Here is a 14,307-nt window from a genome sequence, read left to right as displayed (position 1 = left end):
AACTAAAAGGATTTTAAAACATTGGCAGAAAGCATATTGTTGGATTTTTATTCAATGTACAATAACTATTTTCCAGCATCTTAGGGTACTTAATTGCTTTGAAAGAGTTTTTCCTTACCTCTTTGTGATCTTCAACTACACTGAGGAGTGTATCAATGGTATTCAAAATTCCCATTGCTGTCACTGCTTTGTCATCACTGCCTTCTTCATCTGGTCCAGTCTGAATGACTTGGTTAAATGTCATTGCCTGCACAGTAACAGTAAAATCCCAGGTAAGTATGTCACTCAAGTAGTTTAATTAAAGAAGGTACGCTTGGTTTGAGACTCTGTACACTGAATTTTTAAGATATCGTGTGTTAAAAAAAATCAGTACAGGTGAATGCCAACTATTTGAAATTTCCCTCAAGATCAGAATTTTGTTTTTCCAAATTCCCATTTTCCAAAATCCCAAATTTCTCAATTCTGTCTAAAGTCATTTGAATAATCAGGGTTTATCTGTATATGAATAAAGTAGATTTGCAATTATAAATAAAGAAATAACATTTACAATACAGACCCCAGAGCTAACTCAACAGTTTACAAAAACAGAGATGATTGATTCAAAAACAGAATAGAATTAGTAGTTTTGTACCAGATAGCTAAAGTGGATTACTGTACATATATTACTAATTCACAGGAAACGGAAAAGTGAAGTTCATTATAAACCATTAAACCTAAACACAAAGGGCCTGATTTTGAGATCAGCAGCAACCTGGCCTCTGTACTTATGAAACTGCAGGTACAACTTATGCTATATGGATGTCCCAAGAACACAACAGGAAATTTTCAGATGCAACTAATTTAGCTTAAAACATCTAACTATTGGCACCCACAATTTACTACCAAAAACTGCTTCTAAATTTCTGTTTTAATAACTTTAGTAATGAGGTCAGTAAGATTTTTTACTCTAATCTGATTCTGAAGTGTGCTGTGAAGGGTTATCATGGCTAAAATCAGGATTACTATTTCTCTATGGAAGACATTTGCTTATTGTGCTAAGAACACAGCAGCTTCTGAACACAAGGTATGCGAAACATCTGCATTAACGGGTTTAAATGGGCTGGTCTAAAATCAGCTGGCAAATGACAAACCATCTTGAATATAAGGAACAAAATCCCTCATGTTGAACAAACTTCCCACGTGCGAAGTGACCAAACAGGCTTACCAAATGCTGGGTCATTTCTACTGCAATGGGAGTAACCTCTTCACTATATTCACAGATCATTTTCTGAATCACATTGGTAAGATCATCATTTTCAGTCTCTCTTATAATATGAAGCAGAGCTTGCATTACAGGTCTAATGAATGGTGTAATATATTCCTTAGCTGCAAAGTAAGTAGAAATAAAACACCAATTATGTTGATTCTTACATTCTTGTTATAAAAATCATTGTATCAGTTTAAGAAAACCAGAAATTCACACTTTAATACTACTGAAATATTTGACATGTAATAGCCTACATATATTTTTTACACAACTAAAGCCAACAGAGAGACAAAGTGTATCAACAAAGTACTATGAAACATGAAACACTTCATATTAAATTTTGTATACAGCAAAAAACTGTTAACAAATAACTATTACAAGACTCCAAATAGCACCTGGGAATTCAGCAATACAGCAATTATATGTTACAGGTTATGTTTCTTTCTAAGCTTGCTGAGCCACGACAGAAGTTTCCTTGTCCAAAAATTACTTATGTCAAGCACTCCACTTGTTCTAACTACAGCTGGCAAATTACCATGAATAGAAATGGTAATATAAAACGAATCTCCCAGAAGGTAATTACGATACTAGTACATTAGTGCTTAGCCCATGAAAATAGTGTATTATATCTTTTCTGCTTAAATTGTGTCTTCTTTAGAAATGTTACAGAGATGTTTTCTCTAACTTGAACAAAAAAAAAAAGTGTACCTTTCTCTTGATTACTGATCAAAACCTGAAGTGCTATGGCAGCTTCCACTTTCACAGGCATTTCCCTATCATCGATCAGACATCGTCTTGTGAGTTCTAGGGCTGTCTGGAGGTTCTGGTCACTCTTAAATTTAACTTCACAGAAATAATGAAGGACCCAGCAAGCCTGTGAAATAAATGCATCTAACAACTTCAGAAAGTGGTCATTTTAACAACACTTGTGGATTGTCAGTTCTCCAAGAAAATAATGAATAATTAATTAGTACTACAGATGTTATTTATTAACTAAAATACTAAGAACTTTTACAAATGAAGATGTTTGAGAGTTTGGAGGCTGGCCAGTGGTAGGTTTGTCTTTGAGACATCACTAGACCAGTACTATGATCTCAAGTTCATCTTTGGCCACAGGTTTTGTGTGAGCAGTATGGTCTAAATGCAAAACGCAAATGGACCATACCACCAGACACAGAGGAAAAACTATGCACACAGTACTGCAGCCATTTAAAAAATTATATGTTGCTACATCTTAAGAAACTAACACTTATGATTAAAACTTGAATTTACTTTATTATAGGAGGGATGCAAATAGTTTGTCCATTTAGAGCAAGATACAATTCAGTAAAAACTGTAAGCTATTCAATTGTAGATCAAAAAGTGAATAAAAGTAAACCTTATACATTCTTACCCGTGCTCTCATATAGCCCAGCTCACTGCTGAAGAGAGGGAACACATGATTCTGCAACATGTACTCCATCTGATCTTTGTATATCTTCTTCTGCAAGAATATTAAGGCAATTACATCAGTTGGTATTTTTAAATAAAAGCCAGAAGCGGGAGAAAAAAATTGAGTTATTGTTAATTTTATTTTATACATAAAAGTGTAAATAAGGAGACAGTGTGATGTCTTAACATACCACAAAAGAAAAACAGACTTTTTACCCTTCTTAGCCCGTCTGTCACTTTGTGGCATGGTTTGCTATCTATTCACTATCACAACCAACAAGACCAATTAAGAGCAATGATTCATGGTGCAGTATTTTTTTTAAACAATCTCTTATCTTTGGCTCACTAAGTCTTCTTTATTTTGCAGTTTCTATCTCTATTTTACACCGAAGACAAACTACCTATGACAAGGACGAAAGGGCAACCACCTCAAAAGATGGATCAGTTATAACCAAATTAAGAGAAATCAGCTTCTTCCACGTCATCCTCTGCTACCGTAAGCAAACAAGGTTGCTAAACCTGTTACACAACTAGTTTTATACAAGAAAATGAAGCCTAAATCAGTAGGCTCTCTCTGATCAAACAAATTTTCTGACATGAACAACCAGGAATTTGATCATCAAGTGGAACTGAAGAACCTATGTAGCAATTTACTGCTTATCAAAGGGCAGCACAGCAGTTCCAAGAACCTAAAATAAGTCTCATGAAATAATTTATAATGAATGTTGTCAGAGAGTCATTCAGTTATCCACATTCCTTTGTTGTCAACACACCAGAACTATATGTGTATGTTTCTGAAGTCTAGCTTCTTGCAAGAGATTTGTATAATGAAGTCTGCAACTGTTCAAGAGCCCAATAATTAAGCTCCACCATGGAAGAGTTGTACCATGACATCTAAACCAAAATTTGAAAAATTTAGAGAGCTAATCTCGATTATTCTAATACTGGGTTGGGTGTAGAGGGGATGGGTAGAAAAGGAGAAGGAAACAGAACCAGAAAACCCACTAGAAATCAGTACTTACTTTTAGGAGAATTTCAGCCAAAGAACCAATCATATGTAGAGCACCATCTTTCTTACGGGGATCAGCATTTGGCTCTGTGAGGATCTGATAACAAAAGCCCATGGTCTTCTGCAGGACCTAGTTTGATAAGGGCTTTGTGTTAGTAAAAATAGTTCAGTCAGTCTTCTAAAATACCATTGTCAGGTCTCTAAAATACTCTCATTGTTAAAATGTATTTCATTTTTTCTTCAAAAGACTGGGTTTAGGCATTGCTTTATGCCATCGCTAAAACGCCATGTTGATTTATGACTCCTGGGTGTATTAGCAAATATGGCTATCCAGCCTCAAGAAGTAAATTCATACCAACAGATGACTACCAAAAAAAACTTCTAGAAAACAATTGGATTATTGTGACATTATGGTTCCTATGTATTAAGCAGGAAGATTTACAACCACCTTAATAGATTCTTATCTTTTGTTTCAAATATCTCAGCAAGTTGCGCAGAAAATATCAAATAAGACTATTTGGTTTGTTTAGTCCAAAGCTAATCCTTAAACAGCTTACCTCTTTTCTTTTACTACATGCTGTAAACAACAATGTCTGAGCAGCAGTTGTAGGAGAAATGAAGTCTTCAAACACATCTATTAAATAAATTTAATAGTCTATAAATTTTTGTCCATTAATGCAGTTCATAATGTTAAAATAAATTAAGGATCTAATGTAAAATAAGAGCAACAGTATTCAGACATATGTCACCCAGCTGTGCCTTGATATTACAAGCATTTCAACGCAGCTCTCATATAAGAAAATTAAACTTTGAAATGACAAGACGAGACAGGACTTGAGTTTTCTGGCACAGAAACATTCCACCCTTTGTCAGCATGATGTCAAATTTTTGCGATTGTAAGATCCCCGGGGCCAGGGCTTTCTCTTATATCTGCAAAAGATCTAACACACTAATTACACTGGGAAAATATTTTTTAGTTGTAATAAGGAGGCAAAACTGGGAGAGCTGAAAACAAACTAGGTCTTTAATTCTCTTCTTATTCAACCTTCTTCAGAGGCTTTCAGAACCCTTGTCAATAGCCATATGGTTTGCATTTTGGGGTTTAGCCCATAGGGCAAAGAATATCCCATTGGGATCCTAGGCAGCCTAAAGTCCTAAGTGTATCAAAAAGCCTTCATGAAGGTCCAATTCCTTCACTTTCACACCCCTCTTGAACAGGCTACAAAGACTTTTAGAACACTTCAAAAGACAATGAAGAGCCAGTGGAAAACATCATAAAAATGAACAGAACACCCAAAACTTCCATGGCTATATTAGTCTCTATATGGGTACATCTATTTCGAATTATGCCTTGTGTAAAGCATTACTTGACCTTGTAATAAGAAATTTTGGCACATGGTAAAGATCAGCATCTGAAAAGTAGCTACTGTATGTAAGCCATACATGCTTTTAACGATTAAATTTAACTGCATTTTTAAAGAAAAACAAAAAAACAGCATTAGCCAATCTAAACAACCTTCTGTAATTTTAAAACTTAGCTCTTTTACAGCTATGAAGAAGTTATTGCACCACCATATAAACATCTTGTGTTCACACACACACACACGTTGTTCATCTACAGTGAGAACCAAGATAGCTGCATTTAAGGTATCTGTAGCCATGTTGACAAGCACTGATCTATTACCTCACTTAAGAAAAGTGCACTACACTTAAACAAAAAAAACCAAAAAACCCTAGTTACCTCTATTTTCACAATGCACTTCTTAAAATACTGGCTTCGTTTGGCATTATATTTTTTAATGTGTATGTAAATTTTAAAATTCTCACCAAACTTCATACGTATGTATTCATATGGGTCTTCTTGCCACAGCTCCTCATCAGCATCTGTATAGCACATCAGTGGAAATATAACATCTTGGATAATTCCCTGCAATTAAAGTGTGACAAAAAAAGGACGTAACCTATTAAATCAATCATTTGCTTTCTTCTATTGAAAAAATTTAAAATTTTCTCTTACATCAATTTTAGATATGGGATGGATTATACGGTCATAACAGATAAAAGCCAACTGCTTCCAATTAAAGGACGACCTGCAATGCAATGCAAGCCATTGTGTTTGCTTTGGGTAATGGAGTATTGAGCTGGTAAAGGTGGCATAAATTTTGTTGCTGGCATTAACTCTGAATTTGTGTGGTGTTGCATTGTATGTACAATTCTTGATCCATTAAGAATACAATAGTTTAACTATTAGGCTCAGTATGCTAAAGGGCTGCTGATGAAACTGCATGACTGTTTTGGAATCTTATTTATATTGTGAGGGCTTATTTAAAGCCGTTTCCATTTGGATGTCTTAGTTCACACCATTGTATTAAGTCATTATGATACTAATACAAATGCACTCTACGTTTTACATTTTAAAAGAGCGTCCAAGTCCACGATAAGGAGCATCAACCAATCTGGGTTTTAGCCTTTAGTGGGGCTGCAATCCTGCAAAGACACATGCTTGAAATCAATGGGACTATTCACAAGCCTAAAGTAGAAGTCTTTGCAGGACTGGGGCCTAAATATTGCAAATGTTTTTGTTTCATCCAGAGAAAATGAATATTTCAACTATGCTAATGTAACAAGATGTGCTTCCCCAGAGCAGACCTGAAAGCTCAATAAACAATTTATAATACAAGCTCATACACCTTAAATTCTAGTAGGGATAGAGAGTTTATAAACAAACTGACTTATACATAGTAATTTGGTCATTTAGATGCTATTCCCAGAAAATGTTTTACTTGAATATGGGGCTTCAGATTCTTCCAGGTCACAGCATGTGACACTCCTTGATTGATGTAGTTCAGTGTTTGCTGAAGAACTCTAGGAGCCATGTACTGCTTTTCCTTGTACTGATACAGCACCTTCAGCAACACCTGTGAAAATCAAGTCTCATTAACAGCTTCTAGAAATCTGAACACCTTACCAGTAACCAAGAAGCCATTTAATCTGCAGGACCGCCCGCACAAAGCCCCTCACAGTCTTGCAAATGTAAACAGATTTTTACTACTCTACAATAGTGTTGACTAGTCTAAGTTAACATATGACGGGTTCCTCTGGTCTGTGCCACGTCCAATTCTTCAACACAAGTTTAGTTAATTTGCTCAGGTAATTTTTATAGTGTTCATGAGAGATGGTGGACTGACAGCCCTGGAGACTGAAGTCCTTTATTTAACCAAACAGGTATGGCTCATGCAGCAATAGTGCAAGTTCTCCACACTCCATCATCAGAAAATGCCTCCTGGGAAAGGAGAGAAGATGGGCCTCAGAACTGTCTGGGTAACAGTGACTCATGCTAACTCTACCCACCACCACAACACAGGATGATGGGTCCTTTCTCCCCTCATATAAGGAAGTTAATGAGCACCACTGACATTTCATCTTGCAATTCTTTTTGCAGACCCAGCTGCTGCACTGCTTGGCCTGCCAAACTGCTTGGCCTCCTTGGCTGGGGCCTTCCAGCTGTTTGCTGCTTCATGTTTGAATTTAATATGGCATTATGGAGGTGTATCAGTCACCTCATATAACATACATGTGTAATAAAACCCTTAATTCAAAACACAACATGCAACAGAGAGGGTAGAGGGCTGGCTCCATTTTCCTTCTCGTATGCCTCCTGGCCCTATTTTTCTAAGGGGATAGGGCTCCTCCAGGTAAGTCTAGCAATTTAAATTCTGTCAAGCCAAGGGCTGACTGCAAACCAGAACTTGGATCCACTGCATTAATTATTGGTATTTAATCTCCAAGTGATTGGACGAGTCTGGGGACCAACATCCTGCAAAATTTCCCTGCAGCTCAGCCCAAGCCTGTAATACCACAATTGTTCTGAAAGAAGCAACTGGTGGGACTAAAGGGAGAAGTCAAATTCAGTCTCTATCCTTAGTTGATGTTTTGTCTCTTTGATAAGACTGAAAAACTGATTAAAAGAAAAGTATCCACTATGTATGTGAAAATGTCATTCACATCTATCAATCCTCCGAAACCTTACCAGTAGTGAAATATGGATGAAGATGAGATCCAATTATTTTGAAAAATAATTCAGTTTAAAAAGAAAATCTATACATGAGATTACAAAGTTGCCTTAGACTGTCACAGGAGTTTAACTAGGGATCTATCCACATATTCACGATGGACATCACTACTTTCTAAATTGTTTCATGATTTTTGCCTATGTATTAGCCTTCACTGAAATTGATTGGGCTCTGATCTATTAAGGTGTTTGAAAGCCCATTCATTACCTTAGCAGACTTGGAGATGCAGAATTTTATCCATTCCACTATAGATGGCTTATACATTGCCTTAGAAAGTAGAGTGGCATAGCACAAAGACTTTAAACACCCTAGGTTTTATAATGGCACACATGGGATGTCAGAAAAGCAATCCTTATTTGTATCAAAACTGCTGTTTACCCTCTTGTAAGCTAAATGAAGAGATACAGGATATGAAATTGAGTCTTGAGACTCACAGAAGATGAAGTTTGTTTTATGGATGAAACTTTGATCTGATACCATCATTTTCTTGAAAGTGTTGAAATTCAATTGTTTTAATTTAAGAAATATTCCTTGGAAAAGTTACAGTCATTAAGATGACTACGATGATGGTTAAAAATATATTCCATGGAAAAAACCTAACATTTCTGCATCAAGACTGAGAAATGAAGTATTTAAGAAACAGATTCTCTAAGCTCTGTTATGCCTTAAAATACAGTCTTTTTACTAAATCTGTTAATTAAACAATAGAGTTGGAATGTCTTATACAGCCTTATATATACAGTAAGTTACAGTACACATTCAGAATTGACTTGATTTTTAAGGCCTAATGTAAAAAGCTACAAAACAAGCCAAGTTGGGGGGGGGGGGGGGGGGGAGAAAATCACTTCAGTAGTTAAAGATATTTTATGCTTAGTGATATTTAACCTATGAATGTGAAACAGGCTCCAATGTTCAAAATCATTCTACTTTTGTAGTATTCTAAAATATATTCCAAACTACCGACTTTGAGCACAACTAAAGGCTAAACAACGTAAATAAATTGTTGAGATATAAGCCAAGTCAAGAGTACATATCCTGTAATGTTATTTCCTGCATGTAAGGTTGCATCAGAAATTCCAGTTTGTATTATATATTGTATTTGACAATGAGTAGATATCAAGAGACCATACTATAGAAGGCAAAGCATAAGGGACCAGTGTTAAAACTTTCAACCTTCCGCATTTCCTGATTTCAGAGAGCTTAGGTTTTTTTAGCATTAGTTAGCATTAAATTATACAATTTTGCATTGAATTCCCTTAAAGATTATCAGTACTGCTAGTAAGTTCCTTTATCTAGCTATTAAATTCTGTCATCTCTAACTATGGGCTCATGTACACAGCCTTTTCAAAAATTTAAATTGATCAAACAACTTATATGTTTACTACTTGATAAAGTTTCCCCCTTTAAACACTTAAAACTATTGAAACAATTTCCTTTACACTTGATTTGAACTTGGTTTGTTTTGTAGATATTTAAATCTAAGGAATATAGTAAGTCAATGCAGCCATTTGAGTTATGAGTACACAGTATATGGAGAAAAAGTTTTTAAAATAAACCTTATAACTCAAACACACATCCAGAACTCAGAAGCAGCTGAATATATTTTACTCAAACTCTCCACAAAACTTCACCTTTGGTCCGAGATCAAGCTTGAACATTTTTAGTTCAAATTAAATTTAAATTACCAGCAACCGAAATAGAGGAATAAAATCAAAATTGGAATTCCATCATAATTACACTGTTTGCTATGCATGGGCACATACATGCGTAAAGAGATATGGCTGCAGTGATTAGAATATAAGATGATTTCTTGTTAAACCAGTTTAAGTTCTGTGTTGGATAACAGTATCTCTGAGGATTCCTTGAAGCTGGTACATATGAATAAGAAATCAGCTTTCCCTTGCTGCTCTTATCAAATGAGCAATAGCTGAAACCTGGACAAGAGTGTTTTTTTTTTGTTTTGTTTTTTAAGTTGAGGGAAAGGCCATCCAGTACAATTCTCGGATATTACTTAGTTTCACATCTTTATAGTAATTCCTTTGTTATTCCCTCAATGTTTGAATTTCAACAATAAAATACAATAAATTGTGAAGATTTTCTATGAGCCAGAATACTGTGCGAATACTCTTGATCACCTCTTTCCTCACCCTCCTAACAGTAAGACTATGCTTATTTGAGTATTATCATTGGACTCACCCCTAATTCATCAGCGGAGCAGTCCAAGATTCACAGGTGTCTCAAACAGTGAAGATAATTCCAAGTAATTGATTTTGTCCCTCCCAAATGTTCTAGATTATTTTTGTTAGACGTGGGAATGCGCATAATGTGTATAAATGTTTTTTTTGGCCAGGTTTAAGAAAGTTCATCCAGAGCTACTTCTGGAAAAGATTATTAGTTTTCTTTTTCTTGGATGTTAACATCTGTAACCAAGTTCCTGAATTTCCTAGTTACAGGAGCTCCACTTCCCCACTTTATTTCAGCATAACATAATCAGTTGGCTCTGGTGTTCATTTGTTTTGATACCAAATGTGGTAGGATAAAAGTTATATTCTGCTCTGCTCATTTCAATGGTTCAACCTTGACAGCTCAAATGACACCAATGGCATTATTGAAAACCTGTTTGCTTTTGACATTACTTATCATACTTTCCAAAGCTAATCAAATTGGTCTCAGCATCAGCCAGCTGATAAGACTTATCAGACCACTTGTCCTGTGCTACGTGGGTTCTGGAATGTACTCCCCAGGTAAGTGATCTGTTTCAAGTCTTCCCAGTTCAGCATTTTCTGGAAGAAGCTATGTTTTGTTCCCCGCCACCCTCGTGGTAAGATAATCTCTTACCACTTGCTGTACATTCACTGTGCTGTTTAAGCTGTTTAGAAGAAGGAAGAGTGCAGAAACTTCATTTCTGTATGAAATTAGTACAACTAATAGCTTCACCAAGCAGTCAGAGTGACATGACGCGTCCAAAAATTTAGTGGTGGATAACCTTCAGATTACTATTCAAATAAAATCCTGGGTCTATGATCACATCCAGATAATGGATCCTTGGTGCTGGAGCTATATGATTCTTCCCATTTATCCTTTGTTTTGAGAGATCCCTTCTTTCTTCTGGGAAACCCATCAGGAGATAGTAATGGGAGGAGCAGACATGTACTCTACTCCTTTCAAACAGTAATTAGGACCCTTCTGAAAATTCATGGAGATATGACCAAGGGAGCCTCATATTGGCAATCAGTGATATTTTGTAACCCAAACAGAAATATAGGAGATGGCTCTTCAACGAAGGAAGGAGCAAGCCTACAGTCACCAAGAACACCTTCAGTGATTTTGTGCCAAATCTGCACTTGAACAATTTGTAATCCCACAGTGTGTATTTACTCCCCATTTCTCTTTGATAAAAACAGAGTGCACGACAGAGTGTCAGTGGAACTCTTGAGCCTGTCCTCATGCGTCAGAAATTGCTTATTATTTTCTTGTGTTTCAGAGGGTCTCTTGATTTTGCAATTAAAGAAATGTTATAAGAATTTTTTCCACCATGCAGTTGAGGGATCAATTTCCTTGCGCACATGCCTAAGGCTGACCTCCACCGCTGTGCAAAAAGTCAGAGTTTTGAATAGCGTGGGTTCCGTGTCACGTGTTGGGTTTGATGTCTGCAAACAATCTGTTGGAATAGTATATTCTGGACTTTCCTATTTTTATGTATACACACACACACACACACGTGTGCACGCATACACCATCTTCCAAAATGTGTGTCCTTCCTGATAATCTGATCAAAATAACTCCGTTTCTATGTAACTTCATATTGTAGAGAGAGGAGAAGTTTCTATGGGTTCAAAAATCCTGCCCCTCAAGAATTTTCCTTTAAAGACCTGAACCATAGTTGTTTCCTGGATAACACAATCACAGACAGAGAAACTGTGATTCTAGGCAAGTCTAAGAAGTGCACCTGAAAAAATATTCTCTACCTAACAGTATCAACTTGTAACTTTTGAAGACATTTTTCCATGCAATCAACTGCCTAGACTAAAATTATCGGGCGGGGGGGAGCCATCCAGGCTTCATAACTCCTCCTTAGGATGGACAATCTTGGTACTTGGCTCCTTAGGTCGTATTTACCTACAGATAGCACATTAGCACCTCTATAAGGAGTTACTGCCAAATCCACTTTAGGGAGAGAATTAAATCTTGCCTTTCTAAACTGCACTGAATATTGAGAGAAGGTAGGTGAGGCAGTATCTTTTACTGGACCAACCTTTGTTGATGAGAGAGATTTCAAGCCACACAGAGCTCTTTTTCAGTTCTGGGAAAGGTACTTGGAGCATCACAGCAGAATGCAAGGTGCAACAGCCTGTTTAGCATAAATAGTTAGCACATACTGTATGGGACCACTGAAGGTTGTGGACTGTTAACACCTCTGCAGAACTTCATGAGTATTCAAGTGTGGTCATACCATGGATTAATGTATTGGCATTTATGTTGTAATAAGCCATAAATCCAGTGCCCCTGCTCAGTCCTGAGAGCCGAGGCTCTAGGACCCTGTCAGTTGGGAGGGTCCCAGAACTTGGGCTGCAGCCTGAGCCTGAACATCTTCACTGCAATTAAACACCCCTTCAGCCTAAGCCCAAGTCAGTGTCATGGGCCTAACTGCGGTACAGTGTACTTCAACAGATTACACAAGCAACATACGATATTTCTTAAGAAGTGAACACTAGATTGTTTCAGTTGATAACTAAGTAAGTATTTCCTGCATATTCCCTGATAGCATCAGGTTAATGCAAAATGTTTTGAAAGGAGTCATATCCTTCGAAAAGATGGGGGAAGGAAAAAATTATTGCTAAATGTCACAGTTACTCTAATACCCCAGGTTCAAGCATTTCTTACCTGTTGGACACCAACAGCAAATGCCTTTAGGAACACTTCAGCAAATTCATTGTACTCCTTGGAAACATTACCAGGGCTTCCATACCTAGAATTAAAAGTGAAAAATTCAAGTATGAAGAAATATTTTGCTGAATTTCATATTAGAAGTTAGGTTTTTTTCAATTTGACGGCATGGGAAGAACAACTACCTCTCAAAAAGTCTAGCCAAGATGTGCAAAGCCCATTTCTTGGATTTCCACCAAGGCAATTCTGGTCTATCATCTTCATCAACTTGAAGAGTTTCCTTTAGGAAGAAAGATTAAATTTGTTGAATATTGCTGAAATGTCTTTTTTTTTTTTAATTGCTTTTCTTTTTGCACTATTAGCTATGTAAACACGCTTCCAGATCAACAGAAATATCAGATCTAAAAATATGAATTAAAAAAAGCCCACAATAAAAAGGTAATGTATAAATGTTCAAATACAACTTTCCTTTGTAAAAAGCCAACATAGTTACAATACAACTTGCAAGTTGCTGTTTTGTCTATAAAGAAAGGGTAATATTTTAAACTTTCTCCATTTAGTCTCTGTTTAAACCACCATATTAACCTTACAAAATCTTATTTGTCCTGCCGCACATTTAGAAGATGTCTTGTAGTAAGAATAAAGAAAACAATACTGTTAACATTTTTAACCAACTTTTAAATACAGGAAATCAAATTCAGAAGCCAATTTGCAAGCCGAAAGAAAAACATACACATAAAAAAAGTACTTACAGCAGGTACATCTCTGTCCACAACCGTTTTTAGAATTTCTATCCATTCTGTCAGGTTCTGCTGATTTATCAGCTCCAGAGGTAACGTATACTATTTAAAAAGCATAGAATAGGTTCAGTATAAAGCCATTTAAAACAACCCAATCAACTGCTTGAATTATATATGTTTGAATGCTCATCTACCAAAATCTTCCTGAACATCTGCTCTACACTTGAGTACCATGAGCGGCGAGCAAAGAAGTGAGTGTGATATTGGATGGTGTTAGAGATCTTTTGCAGCCTATTCTACATCCTCAAAAACATTCTGCTTCCTTTCAATTCTGCCTTATTTAGAATTTTGCTATAGAAGATGATTTCACAATATTTAAGTTATTATATCTTTCTGAATTAGAGACAATTTTTTGCTTCGCTTAAAGTACAATAGACTGATTGGTAAATCTGGTTTTAAATTTCATTGCAAGACCACCCAACCTAATATTAGAATAATGCTCTGAACAGCATGTTAGTCCAGTTTCCTTCTGGTTAGATAAGCTCAATATAGTAACACTATAAAAGATAAATGGTTGTTTCTAGTGTTATAAAATGGCTCGTTCTCTCATAACCACTCTGACTTAATCAGGAGTGGCACTGGCAGGTTCCAGAGAGTTCAAAGATGGTAGACTCAAAAAACGTGTAACCCAATTTTAAACTAAAAAAAAAAATCTGTATTATTGGTGTTATGGTACACAGAATCATACCAAAAGCTTGTTACTCACACCACAGTTGAGCATTGGTGAAAAATGACTCAAATGAAACAGAATTGGTAATGTTGTTTCGAATACATTAGTACCTAGAGAGTGTAATATATTTGGGGGGGAAGTGGAAGAGAGAGCGAGAGAGAGAAGGAGGAAGTAAACCTTTAGATTAAACC

At 36.2% G+C, this 14,307-nt stretch overlaps 1 protein-coding gene and 1 non-coding gene across 3 annotated transcripts in view; both read right to left on the bottom strand.

Moving 5' to 3' along the window:
- Positions 1-14,307, bottom strand: part of IPO7 (importin 7) — a 48,058-nt gene that overhangs the window by 13,156 nt on the left and 20,595 nt on the right. For both annotated transcript variants that reach the window (XR_007356985.2, XM_048852038.2), the window contains exons 6-16: positions 13,399-13,488; positions 12,832-12,926; positions 12,644-12,728; positions 6,470-6,604; positions 5,514-5,613; positions 4,244-4,320; positions 3,700-3,816; positions 2,640-2,729; positions 1,955-2,120; positions 1,205-1,365; positions 119-247 (exon numbers count right to left, since the gene is read on the bottom strand). Coding sequence is in view for 1 of the 2 variants with exons in the window: in XM_048852038.2 (XP_048707995.1) it covers positions 119-247; positions 1,205-1,365; positions 1,955-2,120; positions 2,640-2,729; positions 3,700-3,816; positions 4,244-4,320; positions 5,514-5,613; positions 6,470-6,604; positions 12,644-12,728; positions 12,832-12,926; positions 13,399-13,488 (1,245 nt within the window). In the remaining variant the exon portion in view is untranslated. The remainder of the gene's footprint in view (positions 1-118; positions 248-1,204; positions 1,366-1,954; positions 2,121-2,639; positions 2,730-3,699; positions 3,817-4,243; positions 4,321-5,513; positions 5,614-6,469; positions 6,605-12,643; positions 12,729-12,831; positions 12,927-13,398; positions 13,489-14,307) is intronic.
- Positions 2,268-2,449, bottom strand: LOC125639254 (small nucleolar RNA SNORA23). The gene has a single exon (XR_007357435.1). It is a non-coding gene; the product is annotated as a small nucleolar RNA SNORA23 (small nucleolar RNA).

Source organism: Caretta caretta, chromosome 6, assembly GCF_965140235.1.
Source record: "Caretta caretta isolate rCarCar2 chromosome 6, rCarCar1.hap1, whole genome shotgun sequence".
Classification (NCBI taxonomy): Eukaryota; Metazoa; Chordata; order Testudines; family Cheloniidae; genus Caretta; species Caretta caretta.
This window is presented reverse-complemented; position numbering and strand designations above follow the sequence as displayed.